A 12,204-nucleotide genomic window follows, 5' to 3' on the forward strand; every position below is an offset into this window, starting at 1 on the left:
AAGCCAATTTCTTCACAATTTGAAAGTGAACCTGAATGTTTTAGATGGTGATACATGAGTTTGAATGCCTGCTCACCAGCCACCAAGCCTGGCTAACTATACCCTTTAAGGCAAAGACACTTTTCTGGAGGAAAAATACTGTAAGAAAAATAGTGTATCCACCTCTAACCCATCACAGAAGAGCGGCCAATGGAGATCAGTGTGTTTGTCTGGGCAGAACCCAAAACACACCAGCACCATAAATTCTTAGACAGAAGATTGCTCTTAATGGAGCTCCTCGAAGCAGAGCAACACAGGATACACTCACTGCTCTAAACTATCTCAAGTGGCACTGATGGCACACATAGCCTGTTCTTTATAATGGAAATTCCAAAGGTGATCTAGAATCCCTCCCATCATCTCAGCAGCTGAGCACAGCAAAGGATACCATTCTTTGGGAACCCTCACCTTGTGTTCAAGCCAGTGCTGCCAACAGCACACACAAAGACAACTTTAAACAGAAAATACACAAGGTCATATCTTCAGATGAGAACTTGGATTTGTAGACAGCAGAGAAGCTCTGAACAAGCCAAATGCAGAGTGACTGCAAATATAGCTCTGAGAAGCCAAAACAAACCTGCCTCAAAGAAACAAACAAGCAAACATCCCAAGCTATGGGGCTGGTTGAGGCTCCACAGAGTCTGAACACAAGTTACAGAGTCCCATTTCTTCTTATTCTGACACACACGTGGCATGACATGTCAGCACAGCTTATTTCAGCATCTTCTTCCTTCATGACTATGCTTATTTGTGAGATCCCATTTGTTTGCAAGGACATGTGAAAATAATTTTACATAAGTAAGTACTATATTAGAAATTACAGGTCAGAAGATGATTAACAGACCAGAGAGACTTTTTTTTCTTTTTTTGGTCCTTATGTAAACATCTTGGAAATTGCAGTAGTAGAACCTTAATCACTACAGAAAGAAGTGATGAAGTAACCCAACCATTCTCAAGTTTTCCAACTCATCATCTAGATGTTCTCCTGTTCTCCTGCTCCCTATTGAGATCCACATACACAGTAGTAACAAGCAAACACCCTGAAGTGGCTGGCTAGCTAACAGGATAAAGGCCTCTTACTCCAAGCAGTTAATCAATTTATAAAGCATGTAATTAACCACTGTGCTTACAGAATGTTCTGCCTGCCTATGTTGTGAGCCATGTCCCAGTGCAGCAGTCCCAGCCCACACCTTCCTTGCAGCACAGCACTGAACAGCACATGGGGCTTCGGGTGCCATTTGTGGGACAAAACTCTGAGCTTGTGATGGAGTTTGATCTACCAACTCTGACTGAGCAGGCCTGGGCCTGCATCAACATGAACAGCTTGCAAGGATTTCATTGGAGCCCACATTCTCTGGCTGGTTCTTTGCCCATCCTTCTAAGTAGGTAGGTAGCTCCCTTCATTGCTGGTGATGAGCACTCATGGACTTTGATATCCCACTGCGTCCCCTCTGTCCACACCCTCATGGCTGCATGTGGCTCCAGACAACACACAGAATCCTCTCTGACATGAGAAGCGACACAACCAGTTCTTTTACCCACATGCTTCAGTGCTCAAGAGCTCCAGTATTTCCAAAGATCTGTGAACACCAGCACAGGAGACACGTCACTCTTGCCAACCTTTTGAATGTCTCCTATGAAAAAGCAGTCAAGTATTAGCTCAGAACCAGGAGGAGGCTGTGACACTTATAAGCAGATGTTAGCAGAGCATGGCAACCCTTAGAGCTGCACCCATTAGGAAACTGCTGGAGAACTGCTGACTTGACGTATGCAACTGCACTATCTGCATCGAGATCCACTTTCCAAATACTTGGAAATAGATATTCAACTTCACATTCTGTAAGCTCTGTACCAGAGCTCCTACAATACATGCCAGTGTTCTTGACATCAATTTCAACACACAGATCATTTAGGATTATTATTTTTTTTTTTGTCCTCATGCTTACAGAATGGTCACATCGTAGGACCATGAGGGCTCTTTCACTCACCACACTGGATAACAGGAGAAGTTCAGATCATCTCATTAAGAGAGGAAAGAACAGAGTACAGAGGCAGACCTGAATGTCTCAAGGCTAGCTTGCTGTGATCCTCTGTGGAGAGAAGCAGGTTGATAATAAAAGCAAGAATTTATACTACATTTATATGAATAGCTTTGAGACAATTTGTTTGAGTGGTTGGTATATTTCCCTTAAAAGCAAATGACTTGGCTCAGCCATCCCCTGACCTGTGGTGGTTTCCCCTGTTGCAAACCACAACATCTGTAATATAACAAGTATGGATTTATAACAGCAACAAAAATCAGGCATCTGACTTTAGTTTAAGGATACCTCTACCTATTACAGAACTACACAGACTCCCTTAGCTTTGCATTTTGGAAAATGTTTTGTTAAACTGTTCCTTGTTTCTTAATCCCATTATCCCCACATACCACCATGTCAGAATCCACAGGAGTGTCTGATGAGCTTGTGAAGCAACATTCAAGATAAGGAATTTCTAAACTCTCCACAGGTAGGCAAAAGACTCATCTATGCTGTCAAAAATGAGCACACCAACAGCACTAGCAAAGTAACCTATGAAATAATTCACCGTTTAATCATTTCTATAACTGCTCAACCTAGTTTTTCATGTTCAAACACATGAAGGTGGAATTATTCCTCACAAGGATATGTGAGGATTTTAAAACACAAGTGTATTTGTAAAAATAAAAATTAATTTTCAATTTTCACAGCATTATCATTTACATTCCTAATACTTTACAGAATCTTGAGCTTTGCAAATTCATTTCTGAATGAACCTAAGGAGGTACTTTAAATGAGCTAGCAATGTCTAAGAGGTTGAAAAATAACATTTTCAAAGAGGAAAGCCAGCAAACTTAATAGGGTTTCTTTGAAATATCTTCATTTACGTATTTTTAATTTACTCGTGGCCCCCAAGACACATCCATGCTTTTGAAATCTTGCATTTAGAAAAAAATGTAGTGACACATTCTTGGATGGGGCTCGAGGTGTTTGTCTCTGACTTACTGATCATTATTTCATCATAATCAATTGCAGCTCAACTAGAAGTGTACATCTGGGAACAAAGCTCTAGAGAAGAACAGGAAGCTTCAGAGGTGAATCTGCACTGGTTTAATGCTTTTTCAATTTACATGTGAAGTAGATGCCACTGTTGAGTCCCTCCTTCTGTGAGATGAGCCACGGACCAATGCCCAAAACTCTCATTGACATCAACCAGCTTAAAGACAGCAAAAGCAGAGCCCAGCAGCACAGTTCTCATTTGAGCCAACAACGGAGAGTCTATTCAGAGCTAAGGCAGAAAATCAGAGCTAAGCCCCAGCCCACGCCAAGGACAGCTGCACTGATGACAGCCAGGCTGACTATTCTACCGCACCAAAGCTCTTCTCAAAAAACAGCATTTCCTAGACTGTTTACTCTAGTCACAGACTTGGCCTTAAAAGCTCAGCCAGCTTCTGCCTGCTCAACAGTAATGGCTGCTGTGGTTTTCGGGTCTCAGACGTGCTCCAAGACAGGCTGCCTACTTTCAGTCTGTGGTAGCAAAACTGAAGCACTTGCATTAATAAATCAATCAGAAGATGTCTCTGTTTCTTCTGTTTCCAAGCCTGCACTACCACACCTCCTTCCATCCTTCTTGCCCTCTCTTCCTGGAACAGGCTGCCCAGGGAGGTGGTGGAGCCTCCTTCTCTGGAGATGTTCAAGACCTGCCTGGACACCTACTTGTGTGATCTGGTGTAGGGAACCTGCTTTGGCAGGGGGGTTGGACTTGATGATCTCTGGGGGTCCCTTCCAACCCCTACAATTCTGTGATTCTGCGATTCCTAGCAGGACACAGATTGCTAAGGTAAGTGGGTCACCTCCCAAGCATCACTGGTAATAAGAGCTAGACAAGGAAAGTGACTTAACTTGAGATCCAGGGCTACACAGCACCAGGGGAGAACAGAGGGGAAAAAACAAGCTCTTACACTCCATCTCTTGCCACCATAACTTTCATAACTTGCTCTCACAGTATGATTTTTAAGCAGAAGCAGCTCCCATTATCTTGTGGGTGCTGACTGGTCACTTCTGTAAATGCTTAAGATGGGAATTCAATGGTACTAGGGCAGCTGGGGAGGAACAAAAGATAAGGTCTAACCTATTTCCTCCACTCATTCCAGGTTCTCATCTACATAATCGAGTAAAAAAAAAAAAAGTGATCAGAAAACTGACACCAGCACCCCACGCTGTCTTGGCTACAACAGGAACAAACCCTTGCGACCAAACAGCTACTTATTCTACCCTTTCCAATCCCCTCAAGTTCACCTCAACGTTCCTCTGAAGAAGTTAACTGTAAATCTTTCTCCTCTTCAGAGGTTGTTACCATAAGCAAAAGATGCAACTTATCACGCCTGAAGAGAAATCCATTCATCTGCAGACTGAATACAACACGGGCAGTTACAGCATATGGCAAAGCCGCCTGCTAACTCCTTTTCTCCCCAGGCAACGATATTTGTATCACAATGAGCCACATGCTGAGGGAGGAGTGGGAAGGGAGAGGTATCTGGCTAACAAACAGCCACACTGGGACCCAACCCAGGCACTCCTTCTAGTCCAGACATGTCAAAGAGGAGGGAGGTAAGGATAATCCTGCTCTGTTCTAGAGACCACTAGAAAGAAGGCCTTGACCTTCATTTACAGGCAACATCTATTAAGTGGTCTTGTTGGAAAGTAAAAGCAAGCCACAGCAAAACTTCTTAATCTGCCAGGCCCTTAAGGCTACTTGGGCTGAATACAGAGAGAGGGAGCGTACCAGCGTTATCCTGCACTGTGTCGTGTCAAAGCAAGAAACAAAACATCCTTGCAAAGCCTTCTTCAAAAAGGGCCTACAGCAGACAACACAAAGGAGACAGAACGGATATATGTCAAAAAGGTGGTCACCCTTGGGTACACAACCCAGTGCCCACGCTGTGACAATCAACCATTCACCCCACTTCACATTTTGACCAGCTGCGTCACTGCTGCAGTTACAATCTCTGGGTTTTGCTGCATGATTTTTGCTGCAGCCCGCTGGCAGCCCATCATAAACCACTGCCAGTAGGTACAGGACACTGGGCTCTGCCTTCTGCTAGTACCAGTAGGTATTACTTTCAGTGGTGCTCTAGCAAGAGATAAAAAAATGACACAGAGGTCAAAAGACCATTCATGTACAGACAGATGCTGGCACCAGAGATGGGAGCATGTTCCCTGCCTGCCTTTCACTTGCTCAACTAGTTCCCCTCTTTCACATACGCTGGGATGGCCCATTTGCTTCCTCCAGGATTACCTACCCCTCAGAGTCACACCAGTAGATAAAACCACACGTAGTACCACCAGCATCACCCAGAACGTCTCCCTAAGTCAAATCCCAAGGACATATGCCAGTGGTGCCCATATGCCCATTTGATCTCCTCTTCCTGGTCTGCAGCCAAAGAACCAACTCTACCTAATACCTTCTAACCAGGCTTTGGAGCTAAGAGAAAAAAGAAAGACAGCTGAGTTGGGAAGGTAGCCAGCAAGCCTGCCAATCTAAATGATAAGAATGATAAGCTAAATGATAAGCTGGCTTTAACCTCAGGCTCATAACTTACTACCACTGGTGCCAGGTACTGTTATTGTCCCTTTGGGAATCTTAATACCAAAAATAAACTTTTTAAAAAAAAGAAAAAATGAAGATTCTTAGTTGTTTCCACTGATTTCTATCCTCATCTTCCCCTTCCTAACTCACGTATCTCCCCTTCAGTACATTCTTCCATTAACTCATTCAAGCTCTCTGGTGTACTCCAGATCACCCTAACCAAACTAGTCACCAACCATATCATCTTTCAAGATCCAAAGCAGAACTTCAATGAACCAGATTTCAGATGTTTCAGCAGATGTTCTCACTACTGGCTCACTCTTGGACACAACCAACAGTACCAAGGCTCTGCAGCAGTCCAAATAACTGTATCACTTAACATCTCCTTGCAAGAGAAGGCAAAGTTACACAGACAGACACATAGGGAAAAAGAGACAAAGATGCCCAGGCAGAAGCACCCATACACAGATGTACAGTCTGCATCCTCGGAGAGATTTAAAAGCCTGGACCTGGTCCTGGACTGTCTCTATTCAGCCCTGCTGGTGCAGGAAATTGCACAAGATGATCTTCAGAGGTTGCTTCCAACCTCAGCCATTCTGTGAGATTGCTTAACCTCTATCACATTGATCCATGCCAAAAGTTTAGGAGTAGAATGATTTATCTTACTCACCTTGCCCTGGATGTTTAGAAGCAGGCACCACAGCAGGTGAAGCCTTACTGTTAGCAAAGTAACATCGCTTGCCTCCCTCAGGAAAGGAAAGGAAAACATTCTCCTTCCTAGAAAGCAGGTAAGCTAAACTCTGCATGGCTTACTACTCTATTCTGCTCTGATTCATCCTGCCCTGACAGCATGCAGGCACTTCCACTACGGTATGTTTTTGCATGGATTAGAGAGTAAGAACCATCCAGAAAACACTCGGGATGCAGAGAAAGATAAAGATATTTACTGCCTGACAGAACTGTAATCACCTCCTCTAAATACCGTGAGGTTCCTCGTGCCTTCCCTGGTTACTGAGTCTCTCCACTTCCCAGACCTGGGCATTCTCAGAAGGCACTCTTCCTCCCCACACCATACTTCATCGGATTACAATTTCCTGAATTCACAAACCAGACATCAGATGGAGGGCACCATGAAACAACAAATCAGAAGAGAACATCTCCTCACTTCTTTCAAAAAGAGAAAAAAAATGAGATATCTACTGTGCCCCACACGGTACGTGTCCGGAATGCCAGAGCCTCCTGCAGCAGAACTATATCCTTATACTTGCTAGATGACCAGTCTAATACTTTTCTTTTCAGCCCCTGACTTTCCCATGCTAGGATTGTCTTGCAGCAGCTATGCATAGCATTTGTTTTATTGGCTGCTTCATGGCCAAATACTGGCAGGGGTGAGATGGTCAGAGGCTTCAGTGTGGGATGAACAGCTGCCATTGGGTATTTTTTGGAGGTGAAAAATAAAAGCAAAATAGCAGAAGGTTACCAGAAGCAGAATTTCTCATTCTATCACGGCACAACTGGTTTCTGCAAGAGTTTCCTTATTATATTGCTTCAAGAAGCTACCAACTGTACTTGGGGACAAAGAAGTGCTATGGCTCAGCTTTTCACACCTGGAACAGACAAATTCTGGACTGGGTCAGGGAAAAAGTGGTGAAAACCATTATGTTCAGCACAGATCAATGACTCAGTCACTCTGGGGAGTGAGGCACAGGGCAGAGAGAGATGAAAATATCACCAGTGCAGGAGTGGGTTTTCAGGCAACCCCGAACAGTAAGAGGCAAGCTCAGAAAAGACAACAGATGATAACAATTTTCAGTAACTGACAAGGGCTGGATTCAAATGAGAGGATGAAAGGTGAAAAGGACTTGTGAGCTCTCACATTCTCTATCTGGAAGCTATTTGTCAAGTTCGGGAGATGCAGGCAAGGGCAAAGCCCAGCTGTGTTAAGGATGTGGAAATTTCACCCTGGATCCATTAGCAGCACGAAGCCCAGACCCCAGTGGACCAGAGCACACACTGAACCTTCCTTCATCATTTTATGGTGCATGCCCATAGCTTGCTTTCCTGCAGCTTCTGTGCAATTGATATCAGCCCAAAAGAAAGCTTTCAAAGCCTGCCAGTGCCTGCCCAACCAAAATGCCAGCATTCAAGTATTCATCAGAAGAACCATTGAGCTTGATCATACAGCTAAGTTCAGATCAGAGATAATGCTGCCCCAGGTCGCTTCAATGCCAAGCCAAGACAAAGCCTCCATCACCCATCATGCACTGAAACTATTCACTCTCCAAAACAGTGCAGTGTCTGCAACAGGAAATTCAAGTTTCAGGTGCATTTTTCTCTTTTGTGCTAGCCCTTTTCATCCTAGAATCTCAAAGCATTCTAAATGATGCATTAGGCCTCCTTAAGACAATGAAAGTTTGATATTATCTACTCACACACACAGGTAAACCATAGCAGAAGCGTTTCACTTGTTCAGAATTACCCAATGATTTCATAGCATAACCTAGGTATGCAGATTCTGCTTTGTACTTTTAAGTGATGCTTTCCCTACCAACCACCTACCCGTATATAAATGAAAACGGTTTGTTTACTCATCTTGCCAACCCAGAGCTGCTCTCAGATTACGATCTCCCTCCCTGCAAAGGCTGCACTCTGAAATCTACTCTCACCATCTTGAAAAGTCAACAGAGCTCCAGCAAGCCCCAATAAATGGCACAGGAGGAAGGATCATCTACTTCCTCTCTGTTTACAGAGCACGTCAAGAACAATCAATCTCATCCCCTGGACCTCCTTATACGTCTGTCAAACTTTGTGGTCCTTGTTGCCTTTACCTCACACCATCAAAAGCTCTCCATGCTCTGTTTGACCTCTAGAATCAGCACTGCCTCAAAAGCCAGATCTGCTCATGTTAGCAGGCTGCCAGTCTTTCTGGGACACACACAGCCTCTGTTAAATGGCAAGTGGTTGGCAGCAGGGCCTGTGCGTAATGAGGTTGCTATCTAAGAACCGTGATCAAGGGGCAGCTAGGAGAAGGCATTCACTGGAGCAATACAGGCGTCTGCACGAGCCAGGGTATTTCAGCCCAATTAAGGGAAGAAAAGAAGAAGTCTTCTGAGGTAATTTTCCAGTCCTTTGGAGAAGTGAAGAAAAGCGTGTATTGAATTCCCCTTCTTAGCCTCAATAGAGAAGAGATGAAGCGGGTAGCTAACCAACCAGGGTGGGTAATACTCCGGCAACTGTCCAAACTGATGGCTGGGGCACAAAAGGGTAGAATCACACTGTCCTGTGAAGCTGGAAAGACATGGCTTGGCACCTAACCAGAATGGGACGTTTTAAACATGCTCTTATGCAGCCTCTCCTGCTGAGAAAGGCTGAACTGAAAAGTCCAGATGGTGGAGATTTCCATTTTATCCACAGGCCATGGAGGTAGAAGCACAGCAATGCCCTAATCCCTTAAATGCACTCAGACTTCCCACTTTTCTCTCTCAAATTTGTTCTCCTTCCTTATAAAAAGGCATACATTCACTGGAGCCCAGGAAGGCGTGTCTTCCTGCAAAAACTGCCTTGTATGTTCAGTTCTAAAAACAGCTTAAGTGTCCCAACACAGAGCCACTCCACACCATGACTCTGGACTGATCTTCTATCACCATCCAACAGAAATAGGATTTGATGCAAAGACAAAGCACTCACCATATCTTCACTCACACCTGAGCAACTATAGCATGCACATATACGTATCTTCCTGTCTCTGAAGACATTTGCTTCTAGAACTAAATAATTTTGCCAGATACACGGAGCTGCATGAATGCTGAGGGACAAGTGTGGGAAATATCTGCTGTTCAGAAAAGTATCCATCTGATCAAATCCATCAGCTTCATTCTGGCAAATAAACACGTAAGACAGTAAGGAAACAAATCACAAAGTGAGAGTGGCTTGATGGACAGAGTCCAGGTGGAGCCTTAGAGTAGCCAGTTGATATCAACTTTGCTCATCTGCACTGTTTTGATAACTAAAAAGGCACATTATGCCAAATGAACAGGCATTTAATAAAAGTGGCATTTTTGTTGCAAAATGAAGACAGATGAAGAAAGAAACTCATAGCTCCTGTTGACCAGCTAGGGGATAGAGATACTGACCAAGACTTGCACTGCTTCACATAAGGATTCTGCAGAACTCAAAATCAAAAACAGATCTCACATCACTGTCCTAAGAAACAAGCCAGCAAAAGCCTGAATCTACACTACTTCTCTCATGATTTTCATAGCAGAAAAAAGTACAGGTGACAAGCAAAGATATGCAGTGAATGAGACTTTGTGGATCAAGGAAGAAATAATCATAATGCTTCAAGAGCTTACCAGTTGAAAATAAACCAATTAAAAATATAAAAATACAAATGATCAAAGTCCCACAAAATTCAGGCTGCATCTCCCTTTGTGTTGGCTTGCCTATGCTAAAGTCTCCCAAAATATATCATTTTAAAATTAGCTTAGGGAAATCGAAAATAAATATATAGTTGTTTCTGTGTTATTCTTTTTCCCCCTCCCCCCCCCAACTGGCCCATCTCATTGGCTTAGTGGGAACATTCTTCATGAGGTCAGATCTAGTACATCCAGCCAACCAGAGGCAGCAAAATTCTTCCCTAATGAGAGGAAATTCAGAACTCAAAATAACTGTCTTTAAATTACTGCAATTTAGCAGGGTCAGCAGATGTCTGCAGATATTCTTTCAGACTGACACTATACCATTGCAAGAAAAACAAATAATGAAGAGCAGTTTGCAATACTAACTCTGCAGCAGCACCTATTTGAAGAGCAGCAACAGACAGGCACTGTGCAGGCCAACTCACATCTTATACCAGGTATGCCCTATGTCTTTTCCTCAGCTGACCACCCTGGGCAAAGTATACCTCAGTCCCAGCTCCTTAGAGCAAAATCAAGAGTAACTGCACTAAAGCAGTTTGCTTTTGTAAACTATTAAGGATATAAAAAGTATAGTTTTACATTGCTGTAAAACTTGCAGAAAGAATAAAAAGACAAGTCCCAAGAGGTCAAGAAACTCACAGATACTTAGTACCTAACATCAAATCTATGCCTACTTCCACTGCACAGGTGCTCATTCATACACCCCTGAACAATTAATTCCTATCAGAGTAAATGGCATGAGTCAGTTCATGGCAGCAGGAGTAACCTGACTGAATTCCAGTGATTTTGTTCCTATGTCATTCAATAATCCAGACTATGTGTTGCATTCTTAACGTGTACCAAGATAGAGGCACAACTGTAGCAGAAGCCGTTAAAGTTGCAGCAACCTTACCTCTTAAAAGAGGTATCTAAACTAATTTATCCTAGGCAGACTGCAGAAGAACTGCAGAATCAATTATGCCTCTGAAGGCACAATCACAGGAAACAACTTCTTGAATTTACTGAGCCCTGCCTCAATAATCCTCTTCCACTTTAGCTTACAACACCTCCTCTCAAGTGATGCCACTTTCCTGGTATGAAGTTCTGCCTTACCTGCTGCATTTTTTCCAGGTCAAGGCTGGGCCTGCAGATCTTATCCCCATATCCTTGTCGATGTCTCTTACATGGCATGACTTGCTCAAGGCCTGTCCCAACACTCGTCAAGATTAAAGGTCTCGAGGCCGGGTTGCGCACCAGAGGCTGGAGTCTCTTGGGAGGGGAGGCACTGAACAGCACAGGGCTTGGGCTTGCATGCAGACCATCAGCCTGCTCTGCAACAGGCTGGAAGGACATGGCGCACAAGTTCTTCACTTCTTCGTCACTGGAGGAGGTGTTGTTGCTGTCACTGCAGCACGCAAGCCTGCTGACCTGGGACCACTTCCGCTTCTCAGCAGCAAACTCTCGGTTGATGCGCTCCAGCTCCTCTTCCGAGCTGTGGCGATCCAGGCTGGCATGGAGAAGAGCTCGGACCTTGCAGCATTGGTTCTCCTGGTTCTGGAGCTGGTTGGTGGCCAGAGGGGTCAAGGTACAATTCCGTCTTCTCTCTGGTGGGGAGAGAGATAGAGAGAGAGAAATGACAGAGCAGATCTCTTATCTCATGCCATGAAACGGGCCTCATTTCTCCTGACCCGTTTTTATTACTTCCTCCCAAGAAAACTTCTGAGCTGTTTTCCACATTTTCTTCCCAGAAGAAATGTCTCTGCTGAATGCTTCCCACAGAAGTTTCCAGATCTTTCTTTAGACCATACTGCTCACAAACTTAGCTAGAAGTCTTGTTACACAATAAGAACATGGACCTGCTGCCCACCTTAACCCCAAAAGGCAGAGAGAATGCGGTCCTATATGCATTCTGTCAGGCCCTTACCTCCAGCTAAAATATTAAGTTCCAGTGACCAGTTCTCAGGGCAGAGGAAACACATAAGTTATGGAATTCTAAGAATATTTTAAGAAGCATGTCTGTAGCTCAAATAGCAGATTTGCTTTCTGGAGCTAAACGTCCTTCTCCTGTTCCAAAATTTTTCATATAAAAGAGCCTGCCTTCAGCCATAATCTTAGTATACTCTACACCCGTTCTGGAGGTAAGTACATGAGGACAACTTTC

General features: G+C 43.9%; 1 protein-coding gene across 3 annotated transcripts in view; it reads right to left on the reverse strand.

Moving 5' to 3' along the window:
* LOC122161283 overlaps nt 1–12,204 on the reverse strand; it is a 52,270-nt gene that overhangs the window by 23,907 nt on the left and 16,159 nt on the right. For all 3 annotated transcript variants that reach the window (XM_042820616.1, XM_042820627.1, XM_042820608.1), the window contains exon 3: nt 11,157–11,647. In XM_042820616.1, the coding sequence (XP_042676550.1) occupies nt 11,157–11,647 (491 nt within the window). The remainder of the gene's footprint in view (nt 1–11,156; nt 11,648–12,204) is intronic.

This window comes from Centrocercus urophasianus, unplaced genomic scaffold (assembly GCF_019232065.1).
Source record: "Centrocercus urophasianus isolate 14NV4802_14NV808 unplaced genomic scaffold, USGS_Curo_1.0 seq_10, whole genome shotgun sequence".
NCBI lineage: Eukaryota > Metazoa > Chordata > Aves > Galliformes > Phasianidae > Centrocercus > Centrocercus urophasianus.